At 42.4% G+C, this 23485-nt stretch overlaps 1 protein-coding gene across 2 annotated transcripts; it reads left to right on the top strand.

Annotated features, from left to right (window-relative positions):
- The first annotated feature begins 4429 nt into the window (after window positions 1-4429).
- Window positions 4430-22163, top strand: LOC134217775 (protein phosphatase inhibitor 2). Of its 2 annotated transcripts, none has more exons than XM_062696591.1 (4): window positions 4430-4764; window positions 5070-5235; window positions 5300-5464; window positions 21611-22163. In XM_062696591.1, the coding sequence occupies exons 2-4, from the start codon at window positions 5126-5128 to the stop codon at window positions 21975-21977; spliced, it is 642 nt and encodes a 213-aa protein (XP_062552575.1). In that variant the 5' UTR covers window positions 4430-4764; window positions 5070-5125; the 3' UTR covers window positions 21978-22163. The 2 variants fall into 2 exon arrangements, with proteins under 2 accessions (XP_062552575.1, XP_062552576.1); XM_062696592.1 differs by having other exon boundaries at window positions 4434-4764; window positions 5303-5464.
- Window positions 22164-23485: the final 1322 nt, after the last annotated feature.

Raw genomic sequence — 23485 nt, 5'->3', positions numbered from 1 at the left:
TAGGAGCATCTTGACGGACGAACGTGTGGTGATCGAAAGGTGAAAGCAGCACTACGAGGAACAACTGAATGGCACGGAGAGTACAGGCAGTGAAAGTCAAGGCAGGAGTAGATGACTACGTCAGTTCAGCGGACGATGGAAGCCAACCAGCCCCCACCTTGAGGGAAGTTAAGGATGCCATTCAACAGCTAAACACCAATAAAGCAGCTGGTAAGGATGGTATCGGCGCTGAGCTCATCAAGATGGGCCCGGAAAAGCTGGCCACTTGCCTGCACAAACTGATAGTCAGAATCTGGGAAACCGAACAGCTACCGCAGGAGTGGAAGGAAGGGGTTATATGCCCTATCTACAAGAAAGGCGACAAACTGGAGTGTGAGAACTTTCGAGCGATCACCATCCTTAATGCCGCCTACAAAGTGATATCCCAGATCATCTTCCGTCGTCTGTCACCATTAGTGAGAGTTCTTGGGAAGTTATCAAGCCGGCTTCGTTGACGGCCGCTCGACAACGGACCAGATCTTTACTGTACGGCAAATCTTTCAAAAATGCCGTGAATACCAGGTCCCAACGAACCATCTGTTCGTTGATTTCAAGGCGGCATACGACAGTATAGACCGCGTAGAGCTATGGAAAATTTTGGACGAGAACAGCTTCCCTGGGAAGCTTACCAGACTGATCAAAGCAACGGTGGATGGTGTGCAAAACTGTGTGAAGATTTAGGGCGAACACTCCAGTTCGTTCGAATCGCGCCGGGGACTAAGACAAGGTGATGGACTTTCGTGCCTGTTGTTCAACATAGCGCTAGAAGGTGTCATGCGGAGAGCCGGGTGTAACAGCCGGGGTACGATTTTCAACAGATCCAGTCAATTTATTTGCTTCGCGGATGATATGGACATTGTCGGCCGAACATTTGCAAAGGTGGCAGAACTGTACACCCGCCTGAAACGTGAAGCAATAAAAGTTGGACTGGTGGTGAATGCGTCAAAGACAAAGTACATGCTTGTGGGCGGAACCGAGCGCGACAGGGCCCGCCTGGGAAGCAGTGTTACGATAGACGGGGATACCTTCGAGGTGGTCGAGGAATTCGTCTACCTCGGATCCTTGCTAACGGCTGACAACAACGTTAGTCGTGAAATACGAAGGCGCATCATCTGTGGAAGTCGGGCCTACTACGGGCTCCAGAAGAAACTGCGGTCGAAAAAGATTCGCCACCGCACCAAATGTGTCATGTACAAGACGTTAATAAGACCGGTAGTCAAGGGGTGTCTCACTGCTAACGATGACAGCGAATTTCAATCGAAATAAAGTCGATTTGTATTGATTTTATCAGAAGGTGCTATTTGATCAATATTGCAACACCACCATCTAACAACACTGAACTGTAATTTTTGCTCGTTTTTGTCTAAGCAATCATGATTTTTGCACGTTACCAATGACATCAAGTAAGTTGTTTGTTTTTATCTCAACAAGTCAGTGGACATGATTCCTGAATGTAATTATAATTTGCACTAATAATTAACTAACTGCTTTTCTATTTTAGGTTTTGTCTGCAAAATTATGCTTCAAGACAACGCTATCGCTATAGCTTGATTGATTTATTAGGAAAACATAAAGAAACTTCGACAGAAATTATAGTGTTACATATTTTATTTCATATAACAATGTTCTTGAGAACTAAACTTTTACAATCCGTGGTAATCCGTGTAATACTTTATTGTCCACATACACACATACTCTAAGTCCTCAGATATTGAATTTCTGAATTCCGAGGCTTTTTTTGTTGGGACTTTATTACCACTGCGACCAGTATTTAGATCTATTCCTAGACTTAATCAATAGTCGTGTAATGAGTAGATTGAAGTCGAAGTTACTTTTATGCTGCTCGATCTTTTCTGTTGACAAAATATGGAAACGGGCAGGATGGGAATAACTTCGAGCGACTTCAAGCTGCTCATTAGACAGGACTAATATGCTCTGACATTGTTCCATTGTGGAAACACTTGGGTGTTATATTCCACATTATATTCCACTGCTGATTACCAATTAATTTTCTGATTACCAAAGTATCGTGGGTCGTTCGTCGACAGCTCAGTTTCGTCTGGTAATAATGTGGAACATGTATTCAAGGTTCACCATATCAGGGACTGGACAAAATTGCACAAAAGTACTACAGTATCCACTGAGGCTTTAACACTCCCACAGCCTCAAATTTTTGAGGACTCTGGATTGAATGTGATAATACGGTCGATCGTACACGGTGAACGATTGCATTGAGATATTTTCAGCCCAAATCGAATGTTGTCTCCTCCCATTGCGTAATGACCATTGCGACATAAAGAGACGTTAGATTTCGAAAATTTTCTGCAGTATATTTGAAGGCGGTGGTACATCGCGTACTTGTCAATTTTGCAGTATTGCAGTTGATCCACGCACTTTATTATTAAAAACATGCCCGGCTAGCCTTCTTTCGGTACCAACTTCACAAAGCATTTCCACTGTTCGATTTGACAGATGGTATACTCGCGGCGTTGCTAAAATCAGCAATTTGTCTTCGAACGATTTTGATTTACATCGAAAAAAAGTCGCTTCGGTTGCTTGGTTCATTTCCAGCAAATATAATCAATTTATTCTATGTGAGACACCCCTTGCCGGTAGTCCTCTACGGACATGAATCATGGACAATGCTCGAGGAGGACTTGCAAGCACTCGGAGTATTCGAGAGACGGGTGCTTAGGACCATCTTTGGCGGTGTACAAGAAGACGGTGTGTGGCGGCGAAGAATGAACCATGAGCTCGCCCAGCTCTACGGCGAACCCAGTATCCAGAAGGTAGCTAAAGCCGGAAGGGTACGATGGGCAGGGCATGTTGCAAGAATGCCGGACAGCAACCCTGCAAAGATGGTGTTCGCTTCCGATCCGGCAGGTACGAGACGGCGTGGAGCGCAGCGAGCGAGATGGGCAGACCAGGTGCAAAACGACTTGGCGAGCGTGGGGCGTATCCGAGGATGGAGAGATGCGGCCTCGAACCGTGCATTGTGGCGTCAAATTGTTGATTCAGTGTTATCTGTTTAGATGTGATAAATGAAATGAAGTTATATGAATGCATAATCGGCATCGATGTATCTGCAACCAGGGTAGAAATATTTCACAGTCAATGCAGTGAAAAACATGGATCTCAGTATAATCTGCAGTCGCCTTCATCGCCGCCGTGGTGAGTGCGACTGGGTGCAGCCGAAAAATCATTTCCAACACCGACCGTTCAATTTCGCATTCAGCCACTCACAAGTCGCTCTGACATGCTGCTCAGTTCGCGCCTTACCGTATGACTGTGAGTGGCCCATTTAAACGCGTGGTGAATTTTTTCAATTTGCTGGGTAAATTTGCTGTGGTAAATTTCATCTTCGCGGCGCAGTGGGTGATGTGAGTTCTGTTGTTTACTTTTCTGCCTCTCCGGGAATGTGAGGTTGATTTCAAAGCAGGAAGAAAATAAAAACATGATATAAAAAAACATCACCTTCATCCAGTGCTGCAGAAAATTTACAACCCTGTCTGCAACTGATCATTCTTGTATCAGTTCTACCACAAACTGCTTCCCATTTTGCGCAAATTTATCATGTCGTGAATTTAGGCTGTGAACCATTCCACCGATTCGTTTAACTTTTATTTAAAATTTGACAATTCGATGGTTATTTCTCCGTGGTTAAAAATAACCCTGCTCCGGAGCTTGGTTAGATTTGACAGTTCGATAGTTAAACTTTGCTCGCGAGAAAATTGGCGCCAAATCCATTTTGCTCCAAATAAATAACTATGAATCTGTCAAAACTCAAATGGGTCGGCTTCGGAGTAAAATTTTAACCTATTTTAACCACGATGTGAAAATATAACCATCGAACTGTCAAATTTTAACTAAAAGTTAAACGAATCGTTGGAATGGTTCACAACCTTAGTTAACGGTACAGCAACCGGAACAAGAATGAAATAGTTTGTGAACCTCTTTTGCGTTAATGTCCTGGTTCCAGTACCGTTGGCTAAGTTCTTGGAAGGTTTTTGTTTTTGTGTATTGGAACAAAAGATATTTTAGTTACAAGATAAAGATTGTCGCTTCGGTTCCCTTTGTTCTGCTGTCCGAAACATGTGTGGTACATAACTGTCAAATCGTATGGATTTTCCTTCTTTGAATTTTAGCTCCCCTATCCTCGCCAGCAAAAGATGTTCCGAACAGCGACGACAGCGACAATCTTTATCTAGTAACTAAAATATCTTTTATTGAAACATTGTGCTCAGCTTCGATTTCGCGAATAATAATTCGGAACGTTTTTACTGTGCACTGTGCAGAACCCCATGCAGCTCGAAAAAATGCGAAGTGAACAACGCCGATTTCATTACAGCGGAGCAAACTGTCATCTTGTTTTTTATGATCCATCAAAAATATCGAAGAACCGCCGTCTTTTGCAAAAGCCATCAGAAAAAAAGGAACGGCAGTCACTTTCTACCGAGTAGAAACCCCATCAGTAAAACAACAGTAGTGATTAGATTATCTCCGTTATCTCTGAGATTAAGTTTCTTTTCATCCCAAATTTGAAGTGAAGAAGAAACGGCAAAGTTAATTGTTTTGAAAAGTTGTCCCTGGTTTGTAGCCTGAAACGCTTCGGATCCAAATTCTAGTTTTTCCGGAAAATCTTGATTTGCAACGAAGGGCAATAAGCTGCATCCGTAAAAGTACGAATTATTGGGTGGAACCAGGATTGCACCGAAACAATTTTTGGTAAGTAATATTGCTCGGCGGAATAATGGCTCTCCAATTCGGATTCTGTAACATTGAGCTCTGGGGAAAATTGGAAAAAACAAAGCGCATCAAACAAAGCCCGTAAAAATGCCTTGTCTTTTGTTTGCTTTCCCGATGATGGTGCAACAGCAGCAACAACAATAAAAGTGCACAAGCTGGGTGATTAGTTGACTAATTAGTTTTGCCAGTTTTCCCCCCTGTGCCGGATGTTATTGAATCATCATCGCCATAATTGGTTCCATTTCGCTGACAATTCCCATGACCGTATGATATTCTTATTGCAGTGAACCCGAGCAAGTGTAAATTAGTCAAAATTAGCGCGGAATCGAGAGTTCGTAAGATGTCCCTGCAGACGGACTCGCCGGATGCGAAAAAGCCCTGCAAGGGCATCCTGAAGTCGTCTAGCAGCTTCGACAAACATGCCACAACGGCGGCAGCCGCTTCGTCAGTGTAGGTTTCTGAATTTTATTTCGGAAGGAATATGAAATTTGAGACGATCTTCAATTCGTTTCAGCAGCCACCGAAAAAGTGCAAAGTTTGATGAACTGAATGTGCTGCAGACGTACCATCCACCGGATAAAGATTATGGCCACATGAAAGTGGACGAACCGAAGACGCCCTATAACTACGAGGTGCCGGAGGATTACGATCAATTGGATGCGGAGCTGCTTGCAGAGAAGTAAGTTTCAATATTTACAAAATAATAATAATAACAAGAATTCGTAAGTAGGTAGCCGAGTTGCGATTGTCTGCGGGTGCGATGATCATTACTTATTTACCGGCTATCGCCTATTTACAACTGACGTAAACTTTTATGGAAATGAATTTGTTTGCATGTCCAGGGATTTGTCATAATAATTCTCACTTGATTGGGCAGAGTCGTTGAATCATTGTATTGGTATGTGCTATTAGCATTTTAAAAGGTCAACGTTTTGGTATCCTGTTTGAAAATTGTAGATAACTAGTATGAGGTGATGTTAAGTTCATTTTCTTTACTGTAACATGTAGCCATTAGGGCGATTCGAAATTTTCGAAATTTCTTTTAACGACCTCATGACACTAAAGTTACTTTTTCTCGGAAAGAGTCACTATTTTGAATCTATTGACTAGGTTTCTAATAGCATCGAGCGGAATTAAAATTCATGACGGATTTAGAAAAAATGATCACTTTGTAATTTGTGTGTCACAGTGATGCAATTGGGTAGGCGAGCAGGATGGGCACAGGGAAATTAGAATCTAAATATATTCACAAGGCTTATAATACTGCCTGTAACCGCATAGTTGTCCCATCTTTGCTGGGTTTCCTATTTATATGGGGCAGTTATGCGATTACAGGCAGTATAATAGCAGACCCTCTGCTTTTTTTAAAACCTCTTTTCAAAACAATTGAACTCTACATGTTATCAATTGAACTGTTGAGTATTCAGATTCATGTTTCCAATAAAAGTCTGATATTTTCATCTCAATCCGATACAATTTCAGATTTAGATACAATTCCTGTTGTTTCGGGGAAACCTAGTGAAACAATGATTCTTGGGTTCAGATTATAAACTTTGCAAGTCAAGTTAAATCTATGTCGAAACATTATTTAAATAAATTTCTATCATAAAAAAGTGCAATTTTCACACACAAGCAAAGATTTTCCGAATATGTTCGAACCCATATTAAACATTATTGCACCTTTTTTGTCTATGACTTGCCTTAAATTGTGTTTTCCAGTGGTTAAAGGGGCGGGAAATACAAAAACAAAATATAAAAAATAATAAAATAAAACAAATTAGTCGAGTCAAGTACGAGACACTAAAGACGGCCTTACTGTTGAGGTCGAAATACGTATCTGTCAAGATACAATTAAGTGGTGGAATTCAATGGGATTGTACAAACTCGTCTTATGACAAGTGAAGACATTTCACTAAAAAGCTCAAAATAATTTTCTCAACAAAACAAATTGATCAGATTTTATTTGTCATAAGACGAACTATTCCATTTAATTCCATCAGTGTCTCATACATGACTCGACTTGAGAGACTAAAGACGTTTTTACTGTTATTACTGTATACTTGTAAAAATGCAAAGTAATGGAATGAAATAACTCATGACAAGTGAAGACATAACATAAGCACATACTTTTCTTTTCATCGGATTTGTTGAATAATGTTCTAGCAATTCATAATTTTTGCGGAATTTATTGCCCCTTCAAATTAGAATTTTCGGCCAAAGCATATTAGAGGAAAACATAATTTTTGAAAATTATTCGTAACGGCCTTATTGACTTCATATAAAAGTCAATTTTTGTCACTGAAAATGAAATTAAAAGTTACTAATTGGTCACTTTTTTGTCCCTTCTTTCGACAGTGTTGGTCACTAAAGTCACTATTTTGAGCGGCATTGAGCGCTACCAGCCCTGCTTTGAGTAAAAGCTCTTGAGTATGCTATGTGGGAGTGGGTTCTCTTTTTGCCAGCGTCTATAATCAGTATGATAAAAAATAATATCCCAATACTAATTTTCATAAAACTGGAGTAAAATCAATTGAACAATAAAATCATTAAAATCAATTTTTATTGTGCTGAAAACTTTTGCCTTCGCTAAAAATCTTAGGCATTAACTAAAACTTAAGAAATTTTTTTTTGCAGAAACACACGTTCTCTTAGAACTCCTGTGAAGAAAGGGTCCAAAAAAGGCCGAATGCACAAAAGGCCGAAAGCATATAAGGCCGAAACCTACATAAGGCCGAATCATTTATTATTATTACCAGACTAAGGCCGGAGTGGCCTGTGCAATACATAAAAGTCTTCTCCATTCAGCTCGGTCCATGGCTGCACTTCGCCAACCACGCAGCCTGCGGAGGGTCCGCAAATCGTCCTCCACCTAATCGATTCACCTTGCCCGCTATACACCTCTTGTTCCTTCCACCTTCTTGTTCCCGTCGGATCGTTGTCGAGAACCATTTTCATCGGATTACTGTCTGACATTCTGGCCATGTGCCCGGCCCACCGCAGTCTTCCGATTTTCGCGGTGTGAACGATGGATGGTTCTCCCAACAGCTGATGCAACTTGTGGTTCATTCGCCTCCTCCGCTTACCGTTCACCATCTGCACCCCACCATATATGGTACTCAACACTTTCCTTTCGAAAACTCCCAGTGCGCGTTGGTCCTCCACGAGCATCGTCCAGGTCTCGTGTCCGTAAAGAACTACCGGTCTTATAAGCGTTTTGTAGATAGTCAGTTTGGTACGGCGGCGAACTCTATTCGATCGGAGCGTTCTACGGAGTCCAAAGTACGTACGATTTCCAGCCACTATGCGCCTCCGAATTTCTCTGCTGGTATCGTTATCGGCGGTCACCAGTGAGCCCAAGTACACGAATTCTTCAACCACCTCGAACCACCTTCCACAGTTAGGGGGGTTTCTGCGAGGTTTCTAAGCCAAGTTACCATTTTTGCATTCGTATATCATGAGGCTAATACGATAAAACTTTTATGCCCAAGGAAGTCGAGACAATTTCCAATCCGAAAATTGCCTAGACCGGCACCGGGAATCGAACCCAGCCACCCTCAGCATGGTCTTGCTTTGTAGCCGCGCGTCTCACCGCACGGCTAAGGAGGGCCCCAAAGCGATGTTGAATAGCAGACACGAAAGACCATCACCTTGCCGTAACCCTCTACGCGTTTCGAAGGGACTCGAGAATGCCCCTGAAACTCGAACTACGCACATCACCCGATCCATCGTCGCCTTGATCAACCGTATCAGTTTATCCGGAAATCCGTTTTCGTGCATTAGCTGCCATAGCTGGTCCCGATCGATTGTATCATATGCGGCTTTGAAGTCGATGAATAGATGATGTTGCTCTAAAATTAGAAAAAAACCATTACCGTGCATTAAACATCAGATGTGGAGAGTTAGCTCTCCACATGGCGGAAATAGAAAGGAAGATGAAAAAGGTGAGAGAACAAAAATTTGAAAGTGTTTGGAGTTTTCCGCTCGTACAGACGTGTTCTAGGGCGCGTGTTTGAATTCTAGTTTTAATAAAAATTTCTTTTTGCAAGTTACAGTCCATTGCCTTTTTCACTGAGTATCCGAAGAACATTTGGTCCTGGACGAGCCGGATGTCGGATTAGTGGATTAAAGGACATTGAGTTCTCGGTTCGTGCGCGGAACGGGAAAGTATCGACGCGTGTTTCGGCGGTTGCGACGGTCGGAAACCGTGGAGGAAATCCGATTGCATGCGCTGCATCGGACAGTGATTCCGATAGCTGAGGTTATCGGAAATTGAACCTGGTACAGTAGCCCAAGAAATCCGGTAGCTTGCGAGCTCCGGAAATGTGCAACTAACAGGGAATCAGAACCGAAAAGTGGAGGTTTAACCTCGAAGAAAAGGATAAGAAGAACTTATGTAATGTTTTTGCGCTCTGGAAAAGTGAAGAAAGTTTTGTTCTCTACGCCGCCATTTTTAACTCCATGCGGTTCGTGTTCGTGAACAGAAAGAAGAAGCTGAAAACCGGAAAAAAGAAAAAAAGATGGCGGAAAGTGTGGATGCTTTGAGTCAGTGTTGCCAGGCAACTATGTCGAAAGTAGAGCGCATTAGGTCGGCCATTTTGGCTGCCGATCAGGATCACAGTAAGTTTACGCATCATGCATTAAAACTGTACCTGAAGACGGTCGATTCTGCCTATGAGGAATACAACAATTTCCAGAACCGTATTTACCTTACGGATCCAAAGAGAAAGGCAGAATTCGAACCGAACTTTATCGAATTCGAAGAGCTGTACGAGTTTGTGCGAATTTCGTTGAGCGAAATGATTCAGCAATTCGAAGACGAACAAAAGCTTGATATAGCAGCGGATATAGCAGCATTGGAACGGGAAAAGCAACTTTTCGCTATGAAATTATCCAGTGGTACAGTAGCAGTGGGTGGACAAGGTAGCACCAGTACCCTGCAGGCAAGCAGTATACATAATCGAATGCCGCCATCGTTGTTACTGCAGCAAACACCATTGCCTACATTTGATGGTCGTTACGAGCAGTGGTACAAGTTCAAGGCAAGATTTCGAGATATTGTCGATCGCTGTACCCAGGATTCACCGGCGACAAAGCTCCACTATTTGGACAAGGCATTAGTTGGAGAGGCAAAAGGTGCAATTGACGAACAAACACTGAACGATAACAACTACGAAGGCGCTTGGAGAATTTTGATCGAACGGTATGAAAATCTTCCGATGGTGATTCACGGCCATGTCACGAAGTTGCTGAACCTGAAGCCAATGGCCAGAGAGTCGTCGACAGAACTACGAACATTGATCGATGATTGCACGAAGCGGGTTGAGTCCTTGGAGTTCCACAAACTCAAGATGGACAAGATGGCAGAAGCAATCATTATCACGTTGCTGACGTCAAAACTGGACGTAAGTACCCGAAGAAGCTGGGAAGTATCTTGCGAGCACGGTAAGCTACCTGTGTTCAAGGATACTATTGATTTTTTGCGAAAGCACTGCCACATTCTAGAGCGGTGTGAACAAAATGTTACAGTATCAAAGACCAAACCTGTGACAGTTAAAACACGTATGTCTACTGCGACGAGTAAAACGCACACTGTGCTGGTTTCGAAAGCAAATGAAGGATGCCTTATCTGTGGAGCTGCTCACTCAGTTGATTCCTTTCCTTCCGATATGCTGCGTTGCCATGAATGGTGGTACGGTCCCAGTGTGTTTCCTGATACTGTCGGTTTGAGAAACGAATGTGAAGAGTTAGTGCGAACTGAAGAAAACGGGCAACCGATTCCTTATCAAATTGTGACGCTAGCTGTTCAACCAGAAAAAGGTTCTCTGACTATTCCAAAGAAACAGTATGAACTGTATGATGTGATTTTGAAGTACAGCAATTATCGTAAGCTGCAACGTATCTTTGCCTACGTAACACGTTTTGTCTACAATTGCCGTGCGAAGCATAATAATGTGGGACGAAGAAATGGAGAGCTAACTAGTGAAGACTACAATGAAGCGTTGAAGACGATGGTAATCATTGTTCAGCATATGGTGTATAAGGATGAAATTGATCGTATCCGGAAGAATCAAGCGGTGAAAGGGAAGTTGCGTAATTTGAACCCGTTGTATGATGTGAATGATAGGTTGCTGCGTGTCGGTGGCCGCATAAGGAACGCTGAATTTCCCCAAGACCAGAAACACCCGATGATTTTGCCGGAGAAAAATCATTTCACGGAGATCCTGATCCAAGCAGTACATCGAGAACATCTTCACGTTGGTCTGAACGGACTTCTAGCAATAGTTCGACAAAGGTTCTGGCCAGTGAACGCTAAACGAACAATCCATCGTGTTCTGAAAAAGTGTATACGTTGTTTTCGAACAAATCCTAGAGATGTGCAGCAGTATATGGGAGATCTACCGAGCTGTAGAGTTACAGCGGCTCAACCTTTCGCGAGAACTGGCATGGACTTCGCAGGACCGTTTTTTGTTAAGGTCGGGCGAATGCGAGCAAAGGTGAAGGTTTATGTGTGTCTGTTTATTTGTATGGCCACCAAATCTATACACCTCGAGCTAGTGAGCTCCTTGACAACCGAAGGATTTTTGGCGGCACTTCATCGGTTTGTTGCTCGACGTGGGAACCCATCGGAATTATTCTCTGATAATGGGACAAATTTTCGAGGAGCGGATCGCGAGCTCACGGAATTGATTGAGTTATTGAAATCCCAGATACTAAATGAGAAAGTGAACGAATTCTGCCAGCCAAGAGGGATTAAGTGGTGTTTCAATCCACCCAAAGCTCCTCATCAAGGGGGCATTTGGGAGGCCAATATAAAGTGTATGAAGATACATTTGTGCAAGACGTTAAACGAGAGCTATCTCACGTACGAGGAGTTGAATACGTTGCTGATACAGATAGAAGGTATACTCAACTCCAGACCTTTGGTGCAGCTAACGGATGATCCAATTGATTACGAGGCTTTAAGTCCTGGTCACTTTTTAGTTGGACGTGAGTTGACCGCTGTAGCAGAGCCTTTATACGGTGAACTGAAGGAGTCCAACTTAACGAGGTATCAGCTGGTGCAAAATATAATGCAGCATTTTTGGCAAAGGTGGTCCAACGAGTACGTCACAGGATTGCAGAAACGCAGCAAGTGGTACAAGGATCCTACACAATTACGGAATGGCTTGTTAGTGATCATGAAGGAGGATAACATGCCACCCAAATCATGGAAGCTAGGCCGCATAATCGATACGCATCCAGGCAAGGATGGAGTAATTCGTGTGCAGTACTGGAAAAGGTCGTGATCGTCATCAGACAGAGAGAAAAGCGCCTTTTTCTATTTCAAGCGACCAAATGAAAGAATCGTGGGTACTTTGATCAATTTCGCATGAAAGGCAGCCTTGAAAGAATGTAGTGCTTTATTTTAAAATTAATATTTCTTAATATTTCAATAATTACATGCAAAGAATAGTGACTAGTCAATTAATTAATCATGTTCCTTTTATTTACCGAGTTGAAAATGGTAATAAACACAAAAATAAAGCAGATATTGCACAATTTCATGCCCCGGCACGGGACAAAGATTTTTTGAGATTTTTGTAGCATGCCATTCATCCTTCGCGTTTCTATAGATATTGAAAGAGGCAGATATGTAAACATCGCATGACATCTCCCATTGAAATTGAGAAATTCCAGTACTGTTCGTGTGGTTACAATCCGTTCACACAATAACATCTACAAGCGGCCAACGACTCAGATCGCAGTTCTTCCAATCGACGACATCATAGATGAGACGGAAACCAAGATGTAGTGAGGTCACCCCTCACCTGGGGGAGGATGTTGCTCTAAAATTAGAAAAAAATCCATTACCGTGCATTAAACATCAGATGTGGAGAGTTAGCTCTCCACATGGCGGAAATAGAAAGGAAGATGAAAAAGGAGAGAGAACAAAAATTTGAAAGTGTTTGGAGTTTTCCGCTCGTACAGACGTGTTCTAGGGCGCGTGTTTGAATTCTAGTTTTAATAAAAATTTCTTTTTGCAAGTTACAGTCCATTGCCTTTTTCACTGAGTATCCGAAGAACAGATGATGTGTGGGCACGTTGTATTCGTGGCATTTCTGCAATACCTGACGTATGGCGAACACCTGGTCTGTGGTAGAGCGTTCACCCATAAATCCCGCTTGGTACTGCCCTACGAACTCTCTTGCAATTGGTGTTAGTCGGCGGCATAAAATTTAGGAGAGTACCTTGTAGGCGGCGTTCAGCAATGTGATTGCGCGGTAGTTGCTACAATCCAGCTTATCGCCCTTTTTGTAGATGGGACACACTACACCTTCCATCCACTCCTGCGGCAGAACCTCATTCTCCCAAACCTTGGTAATCACCCAGTGCCTCACCACCGTGTTTAAACAGCTCTCCTTGTACATAGTTGGTGAACTCCAGGGGCTTTGTTGTTTTTCAGCCGGCCGATCTCCTTCTGGATTTCTTGGAGATTTGGAGCTGGAAGTCGTATGTCCTGCGTGCGTGCTCCTAGGTTCATTAGGGATCGTTCAAAATTACGTCCATCGTTTTTCGGCATTTTCAACCCCTCTCCTCCTGTCACAAACTGTCACAAATAATTGACCCCCCCACCCCCAGTACGTACATGTCTCATTTATATTTTAGCGATTACTGTGGTTTATCTTTTTCGTACACTATTTTCACAATAACATAGTGAGTTATGTCCCTTACTAACAGTTTGAATGTTTTTAAAATGCAAGTTGTTTCTAAAATGCTTTCAGTATTTTTTTCTTGTGGACGGACGTCACATAAGACGAACCCCCCTCCCTCCCCCTGTCACAAGCTGTCACAAAACTCTGACCCCCCTCCCCCCCCTCAAACCTTGGACGTAATTTTTGAACGGCCCCTTACCGTACCGCCACCGTTGTCTGCCACATCGCCATTCAGGTGCTCTTCGTAGTGCTGCCGCCACCTTTAGATCACCTCACGCTCGTTTGTAAGAAGGTTCCCGTTTATGTCCTTGCACATATCGGGCTGTGGCCCTTGCGTGAACGGTTCAACTTCTCATAGAACTTTCGTGCGTTATACAGTACAGTATACAGCGCGGTACAGTTCCTCCGTCTCTTCACGGTCTCGATCTTCCTGCTGGCGCTTTTTCCTCCGGAAAATCGAGTTTTGTCTGTTCCGCGCCTGTTTATATCGTGCCTCGTTCGCCCTCGTGCGGTGTTGCAGCAATCTCGCCCATGCTGCATTCCTCTCTTCCACTAACTGCTCACATTCGCCGTCATACCAGTCGTTTCTCTAATCCGGGGGCACCGTGTCAAGTGCAGCGGTTGCGGTGCTTCCAATGGCGGATCGAATATCTCTACATCTCTCTTCAAGAGACGCTGCGCCTAGGGTCTGTTCAAATATTACGTAACGCAGTAGGGGTGGGGGTTGTTTAATTTTGATTACGATTTGTTACGCAAAATATAGGGGGAGGGGGTCCTTCGAGATTTTGTTACGCGTAACAAATTATTTGCATAGAGAAAAAATATTTATTATCTTTAAAACAGCATACAATATACATGTACATAATAATTATTGTATCGTTTGGTGCTACCACAAAAGTTCAACTCAATGGACGCAGTGGTCCTACGCCCCAACAAAAAAAAAACTCTACGTATTTTTTTCATAAAACTGTATTTGTTACGCGTTACGCATAGGGGTGTGGGTAGTTATGAAATCTGTTACACATTGTTACATTGTCTTAAAAACAACATTTTTCGCGTTACGTAATATTTGAACAGACCCCTAGCTGCTCTTCGGTTGGGAGTGTCACTTCCAACTGCTGCGCGTATTCTTGGGCTAGTCTACCGCCTTGTAGCCGCCCAATGTTAAGCCGCGGCGTCCGACTTCGACGCGTGTTGTACACCGTCGAGAGTTTTGAGCGCAGGCATACTGCAACGAGGTAGTGGTCGGATTCAATATTCGCACTGCGGTAAGTGCGGACGTTCGTGATGTCGGAGAAGAATTTACCGTCTATTAGAACGTGGTTGATTTGGTTTTCCGTTTCTTGGTTAGGTGATTTCCATGTGGCCTTGTGGATATTTTTGTGGGGAAAGAAGATGCTTCGGATAACCATTACGCGGGAGGCTGCGAAGTTTATGCATCGTTGGTCGCTGTCATTCGATGCGGTGTGCAGACTATCCGGTCCGATGACCGGTCTATACATTTCCTCCTTTCCTACCTGTGCGTTCATGTCACCGATGACGATTTTGACGTCGCGCAGTGGGCATCCATCGTATGTTTGCTCCAGCTGTGCGTAGAACGCTTCTTTCTCGTCGTCGGGTCTCCCTTCGTGAGGTCAGTGCACGTTGATGATGCTATAGTTGAAGAAATGGCCTTTAATCCTCAGCTCACACATCATTGCGTTGATTAGCTGCCACCCAATCACACGATGGCGCATCTTACCCAGCACTATGAAGCCGGTTCCCAGCTCGTTGGTGGTGCCACAGCTTTGGTAGAAGGTAGCTGCTCGATGCCCGCTTTTCCACACTTTCTGTCCTGTCTAGCAAATCTCCTGCAGCGCCACGACGTTGAAGTTGTGGGGATTTAATTCATCGTAGATCATCCTGAATTGCAACATGCGAAACCAAGCGACTTGCAGTTCCATGTTCCAAGCTTCCAATCGTGATCTTTTATTCGTCGCCTAGGTCTTTGCCGATTATATCGAGTCGCATTATCTCTTATTGTTTTGTTTTGATGGGCTACAGCTTTTCGATGAACCTACGCCGAATGGAGTATCCTTCTCCATTGGACTCGATCCTGGGCCAATCGCTTCCAGTCGCCCTGAACATTGAGCGCCCTCAGGTCATCTTCAACTGCAAAAAGCCATCGTGTACGCGGCCTTCCACGAAGCCTGCGGCCTCTTCCGGGTTCTCTACTAAATATTATCTTCGCTTGACGTTCTTCCGGCATACGAACAACGTGACCAGCCCACCGCACACTGGTTCGAGTGCAGCCAAACCCTCAAAAATCGAAATTCGTGTTTCCGTCGGAATTATATTTTTCTCATTTTATAGAATACTTACGTGATTCAAATTCAAAATTTGAAGTAGTTTTGTTGAGTTTTGACTTTGTTACATCATTTTGAATTCAACATGAATGCTGATTTTCGAATGAAAACGCTGTTCGACAACGCGTTTAGATCAGCATCGCACGGCTTCAACTACATCGCTAACCCCAATATTATTTCAAGACTGCATTGTCAGGGTCTTAAATAATATGTCTATGTCAAATATAGGTGACAGAACTCAACTTAAGTTAACTTTAAATACAAAATTAATTAAAATACTCACATTTTTCAGATTGAAGTTGTCCAAAAGTATAGGCGCCGATGAGTGCCCGCAATGATTCTATGCTCATTACAAAGCTGAAACTCGCTAACTCATGGGGATTGGATCTTAGGGTCGTTGGACACATTTCGTACACCATATACAAGTGGCAAATGTTCTTTTCGAGCAGGAGTCAATTTATAATGAACCTCTACCCACGGAGGTCACTTGTACGGAGGGCAGGCAAACAGAACACTATACAAAGGGGGGGGGGTAAACTAAATTAACTTAAGATCCACGAAAGTCGAGGCTTGATGGTCCCTTTATGAACCCGGAGAACGAGGCAAAGCAACTATGGTGAAAGACCTATTACTCTGGGGTGCTCTTTCTAATAAACAGCTACCTGAAGAGTTTACATTTTACATATTTATTGAGTGACGTCACATATTAGGGGTACTTGCTTGGTTTGTTTCGTTGGGATCCGGATCCTGGTGGTGGTAGCTGACAGTTTGGTGGCTTCGAGGAAATCGTGATGGCGGATAGCATCGAGGAAATCGCTGATCGTCATAGACGGCACGCGGCGATGACGACTTGTCTTGGCCGATCAGGGATCGAGGCCCGATTGGAACAGCCGATCGACTGCGGCGATGGTTGAAAGACGGAAACGTCGAGCGATCCTGGTTTGGCTATGTGGATTTCGGCGGGCATTGGAAGATGGCGGCCTGATGCAAGCGGACGATGAACAGGGCCGACCCACGTGACCACGTGAGAATGCGACCACGGCTGTGCCCACAGAACTGAACGGCGGCTGTAGCGTCGGAATATACTTTGCCCGTGAATCGCACTATCTTCCGGAAATCACCTCCACTGCACTACAGAAAATTCGAAATGAACATAAAGAAAAAGGCCCTTGTCATGGACCTGGCCATCAAGAATTAGTCCCCCGTAACGTCACTTCACCAAACCTCACTCTTTTCCTTTTCTTGTATATAATTACCCTTTTCTTGGATTTTTAAGTTTTTTTAACGCCTTCTTTTGTTTCGACCGGTATTATGTATCATATTACTAGATTTTAACGTGTATTAGTCTTAGGTTTTGGATTAAAAAATAAACAAATACTAACCATACAAACACTTAACAATTATGTTTTTAATGGACTAACAAAACTAACAATCATCAGGCGCGTTTTTGCAACTTAGCTGATCCTAATTTATTAGAGAAAAGCCACCACAAAGAGTTAGAAATTTCACCACATTTGAGGATTTATAACAATATAATTAAAATTTACACACGCGCACACTACAACTACTTTTTAGGATCACAGTCAGAAAAGAGGAGTTCCTTTGAAATCGGCCTTCTTTTATAATGCCATTTCGCATAAAATTGGCCATTTGCATTTATGTTAATGCTTTTCTGTTTGCGCACACTGTTGTATTGTGGCACCATCTGTGGGCGAGCATGACGACAACATAAGGTCACAGACAAACAGACGTAACAGTTTGAACATTTTTCAAAAAAATCCATCGTCCTACTCCTCTACCACCACCACGCGAGCATGTTGCACGAAACAATGTTTCGTATGACATTGTCACCAGAAGGCGCTGGAGTGAAATGTCAAACTCGAAGGATTACGACGCTAGCGCCTCTAGTTGTGAAACGCGCAATCGATCAAATTCAAATTGATCGTTGAAGTCATGGTCGATGGAAATTTCTCTAGTGTTACGTCTGTTTGTCTGTGATAAGGTTGTGCTCGTTCTTAGAAAAAACTCAAACTGCTCGAATCCGATCAAATGTCAATCTTGTGGTATGAGTGAACAAAATCTACACAATACACTTTCATGTTGACATTTGTTCACAATGAGAGTGAGATGAATTATTGTTTATTTTTATTGGTCATATTTAGAGGGGAATATGGGTAAAAAGGACTTGTGGTGGAGCCAGCAAGTATATATTGGAACCGAACGGTTACAAAGCTTAAAGCAAAAGCTTTCTATTAATCACTATTTTGTTTTGCGAAAAGTTGCGATAAGCTGCTTTTTTAACCGTTTAGTTCGAAATGTACATAGTATTTTTGGTCTATTTCTAACTAAAACCTTACAAATGCGCATTTTTTGTTCACAAGAACCTTAAAAATGCCTTTTTTTAATTATTTGGTTGAAGTTGAAACGTTTGATATAATTATATAACATTTAAAACATGTGTAATGAAAGCGATAATTCAATGCCGGAATCATTTGTATATTTTTATTTGAATATTTTTATTGCTGTAAATGAAATTATTGAGTAGTTTTCTTCCCAAACGGCTAGAAGTTACAACACACAAAATTTCTTACTTCCAAAACTTTCTCCTGACATTTGCGAATCTACGAATTTTAAAATTCTTTCAAATGACTTTGTTTATGTTTAATAATCCGAATTACGTAATCATGTTGAAAACTTTTCTAAAGCAAAAAATGAAATGAAAATTCTTAGTATTTTTTAGCAAATTGGCATTGTTCAATACTTGGCCATTAAAGTGATTCTACATATCAAGAGTTTCAAGTTTAAATGTTTGAGCTGTAACACGCTCTTCTTAGCAGCAATAGAGAATGTTTGCACTGATTGAATTCTCTATTGAATGTTGGTTCTGAGATTTGAACTGAAAAGCTGAACTGTCTCATATTTGTGAAAATAGTTATTCTGCTAGTGCTCATAATTATAGAAAAGACAGATACCTACCTTGAAATGAGCAAAAAAGAAAGCCTGTTTCGAATCAAGAATATAAAGAATACAAATGTAATTATACAGTGGCAATAAAAGTTGTTCGTTTGTCATTCAAATTAATTGATTCAATTTAAATACAACATTTTGTCAAAAATATTCCATCATTGAGGATGTTCCGAATAAAATTATTTGTTTTGTCTTAGCACAGCATAAAATTATTTGTTTTGTCTTGTCTTAGCACAGTATTCAGCAAATAAGACTTTTGATAAGAAAATTATTAATAGCTTTTTTTGTGGAATATCTTCACTTGTCATAAAACGAGTTAGTACCGCTTAGTACTATCCCATTTAATTCCACCACTTGAGTCAAGTGAGAGACACTGAAGACGGCCTTACTGTTAAAGTCGAAATACGGTTCTGTAAAGTAACAATCAAGTGGTGGAATTAAATGGAATAGTACTAACTAGTTTTATAGCAAGTGAGATAGTCTTTGTTGCGAAACGATCTGTTTTCAAAAGGCGAATTTAGCAGTAAAATGAAAGTATTTACTACCCCAGGGATGCCAAAACGCGGCTGTATATTGCCAAAGTAGAGCTCCCACATCTATCTTTAAGTCTTTATGTGATAAAGACCATAAAAAAATCACAATACAAACATAAAACTTATTTTTAGGGGCATTTTGAGGTTTTGGCCAACCTTTGTTCTGGAGCGAACCACTGTGCACCGTAGTCTGCCGTGTTGTAAAAGCTTAATAATATCCAGCCCTTTATACACCTGGTACAATTCGTGATTCATGCGACGCCGCCAGATACCGTTCTCCTGTTTACCGCCGAGTATTGTGCGCAGCACCTTACGCTCAAACACTCCGGAAGCTCTCTGATCAGCCTCCTTTAACGTTCATGTCTCATGGCCGTATAAAGCCACCGGAAGAATCAGAGTAGTATACAGCGCGAGTTTTGTTTTCGTTTGCAGACTACGGGTCTTAAGCTGGTTACGAAGTTCGTAATAAGCCTAATTTGCAGCTGCAATACGCCTTTTCACCTCGCGGGTAACATCATTATCGCACATCACTAATGTTCCAAGATACACAAATTCTTCTACCACTTCAAATTTTTCACCATCCAGCACCATTTCGCTACCACCACCACTAATGAACCCACGTTGATTGCCAGCGACCATGTACTTCGTTTTACTGGTATTGATCGTGAGTCCAATCCTCGCTGTCTCCCTCTTAAAAGGCGCAAAAGCCTCTTCCACGGCACGGCGATCAATTCCGATAATATCGATATCGTCCGCAAATCCCAGGAGCATATGCGATTTTGTGATAATGGTACCGCTTCTTTGCACACCAGCTCTCCTAATCGCTTCCTCGAGCGCTATATTGAACAGTAGATTCGAGAGTGCATCACCATGTGTTCAAGCATAATTTGCCATAATTCATTCCGTTTCACTGAATCGTACGGAATGAAATCAATAAACAGATGCTGTGTCTGCAAGTTGTACTCCCGGAATTTATCAAGGATTTGTCTCAGGGTAAACATTTGATCCGTCGTTGATCGGCCCTCACGAAAACCTGCTTGGTATTCGCCGACGAAGGACTCTTCAAGGGGTCTCAATCTGTTGAACAGAATATGGGACATAATTTTATACGCCGAATTAAGGAGGGTTATTCCTCGGTAATTGGCGCACTCCAGTCTGTTCCCTTTCTTAAAGAGAGGGCAAATGAGGTCGTCCAACCAGCTAGCAGGCATTTCCTCGTCTTCCCATATTTTCGACATAATATAGTGCAGAACTTCATAAAGCTGCTCACTGCCATGTTTGAGAAGTTCAGCCAGGAGCTGGTCCTTCCCCGCAGCCTTATTGTTTTCAGCTCTTCAACCGCCTTTTTAAACTCATCTAGTGTAGGTGACTCCACAGCTAATATTTATTCTGTTCACCGATGCACCGTCACTTCCATTCAACAAAGTCTCGAAGTGTTGCTTCCACCTGACAGCCGGTTTTATCTGTCAGCAAATTCCCTTCTTGGTCGTTGCACATGACGGGAGATGACCAACCCGTCCTGGGTCGCCTCTGTGCAGTGCCTACCACTTCTCGTGCTGTTGTGCTCACCGCTCCATGGGTCGACTCCCATAGATCGTTGATGTTGTCGCTAACGTTGATTGCACTTATCCGTTCGTCGAGCTTCTGGCGGTACTCAACCGATACTCCTTCCGTCGATAATCGTTGGATATTGTAACGCATCGTTCACTGTGATCTTTCGTTTGTTATCTCTTATATTGTTCGTAATTATTGGTTTTCCAGGCGGCTTATTGGGCCTGCGCATACTCCCTGTCTCGTCGGAGGGCCGTCGTGTCAGGGCTGTTTAGCGTCCTACCTAACACCAGGACTTGTGCTTGTGCGCTTTGAACGGCACACGGTCGCTTTGGTGGGGCCTACTTGCGGATACATGCAGCTTTTTATAGAGGTTTACCAGGGCCCACTGTCAAACCCCACCACATCCTAGGCAAGCCCCACAACTCGTAGATGGCCTGGCCGTCAAGCCCTTAGACATAGTCCCTGCTGGCTTAAATAAGAAATTGTGGGCAATTATCGTTGTTTTTAACGACTTGGCGCAACAACCAAAAGTAGGCAAGTCGCCTGATGACATAATATTGGTTAGAGTTCCAATGTATATATACTGATGTACAACCAACCACAGCAGAATATGCTAAGGTTTGAGCCATATACCCTAGTAGACTCGGAAAAGCTTCCACTGGTTCCAACGCATCTAATATACTACACCTAACTTTTTGTGCTACTAATTTTCTCATTTTTTTTCTTTCCATAGACTTCGTGTGGCTGCTAACTCGAAAAGTGATTCCCCCTCGGATGAGGAGTCATCCGAAGAAGAAGAGGAAGACCTAACCGAAGAGCAGAAGCAACATAAACTGGAGTTCGAGCGACGTCGGAAGGCTCACTACAACGAGTTCGAGGCAATCAAGCTGGCTCGGAAGCTGATCGAGGAAGAAGACGAAGATGATGGCGATAACGATGCTTCGAAATCGTTGGAAAACAGTAGGACAAGTGACGACTCACCCGATAAGCAAAAAATGGAGGTGGAAGAGCAGGACGAGGTGGACAAGAAGAGTGGAGCCGAAGTCGACAGCCAACAACCAGCAGGTACCATTTCTTCTATACAAGCCGACGAAGTCTAGAGTTGAACCATGGCCACCTCGACAATTATGCGGTAGGAACGTGGGGGGTTCGCGCGTTTCGATCCGATGCAAAATTATAGTTTTCCATTTATACTCTGGGTTGCGCTCGATGAAATATTTTAAGCGCATCGATAGAAATAATATACTTATATTTATGTGTATATTTTACATGGCAAAAAACAAAAATAGTCGGAACATTTTGATATCTCTTTTGAAAGTCACCCAAGAGAAGACATTCAAACATCCTAATTTAGTCGTCGCTTTATTTATTGTATGATTTGCTTTTTTAGTTTAATCACGCTACCTTTTCTTTCTCTTCTTTCATCTGTTTGTTTCCGTTTTGCTATATCTCGCATTTACTCTTCAAAAACCGTAAGTAACCCTCGGTACCGCAGTCGGGCAGGACCTTGAATCGGTCAGAACAGGGTCAGAGGGTTCACCGATCCGAATCACTCGCCGATCGGTCATTTCGTTTATCGTCCTCATTTGCGCTGTGCTAACCATTGTTTCGATGATCTGTGTTCTGTTTCTCTTTCAAATGATCTAATCTTCTGACGGGAGTCATTTCATTCTATTTTTATTTTCGCATAATTTAATGGCAACTAACCACCCCCCACCTCCCATACATACATACACGCGTATAAGAGTGAGATTTAGCGCCTGAAATGCAAAATACTGATCCTTAGTTTTATTCACGAATGTTCTAGTTTTTTCTCGTAAGTTTTTTTTTTGCGTTTTAGAGGTCTACCCGATTTGGCATATCTTCGTTTAGCAATGTTCTATTTCTGAACCGATGACCAATCGGTATTTGTTGGGAAAATGACATTATTATACAGTTTTAAAACGTGGCTACAATTTTAAAAGGGCTGATATAATACTGATGGAATCCAATCCCAAGCATGTGAATATTGAATGAATTTTAATTAATAGATAAAACGTTTGACAATCTTGGGATAATTTTCTTGCAATTACAATTTTACCCCTCCGTTAAATTCGATTCTCTTTTGCTCAATTGATAATAGTTATTATTTTTGGAAACTATTAAAAAAAAACCCTTCAGTTCAGCCAACCAACGCATTACATTGTATTACAATTCAATAACGACATTATGCCAACTGGGGTAGACTCCATTTTATCTTCGTTTTAAGCTTTAGTTTAGATATACTGTCGAACCGGCCGGATTGAATCAAATTGGAACGAACCACCTTCGAGAGACGAACGATAAATTTGAATAGTCTATAACAGATTAACCTAATACGCTTGGATAACAGTCAATATATATTTTTTGTACTACTAAATGTGTCCTACCGTATCCCTCAGAATCCTAAATAAAACTATTAACGCGAACATTCGTTCTTATTATTGTACGGACGAGTGGCGCGCAGTATGTGTTGTGTACGTAGCTGTTGACAATTATTTTTTTCTAAGTCTTCTGTAACCAGATTTCAGGACGCATTTTTTTGTTGATTTCAACACACGCCCGTGCCGGCAGCAATTTTATGCAAAGC

Source organism: Armigeres subalbatus, chromosome 2 (assembly GCF_024139115.2).
Source record: "Armigeres subalbatus isolate Guangzhou_Male chromosome 2, GZ_Asu_2, whole genome shotgun sequence".
NCBI classification, from domain to species: domain Eukaryota; kingdom Metazoa; phylum Arthropoda; class Insecta; order Diptera; family Culicidae; genus Armigeres; species Armigeres subalbatus.
This window is presented reverse-complemented; position numbering and strand designations above follow the sequence as displayed.

Excerpts from the sequence above, each read along its gene's own strand:
- LOC134217775 (XM_062696591.1), top strand. The coding sequence starts at position 5,126 with ATGTCCCTGCAGACGGACTCGCCGGATGCGAAAAAGCCCTGCAAGGGC. Across the intron at positions 5,236-5,299 it reads GCGGCAGCCGCTTCGTCAGT|CAGCCACCGAAAAAGTGCAA; the intron begins GTAGGTTTCTGA and ends AATTCGTTTCAG. Across the intron at positions 5,465-21,610 it reads GCGGAGCTGCTTGCAGAGAA|ACTTCGTGTGGCTGCTAACT; the intron begins GTAAGTTTCAAT and ends TTCTTTCCATAG.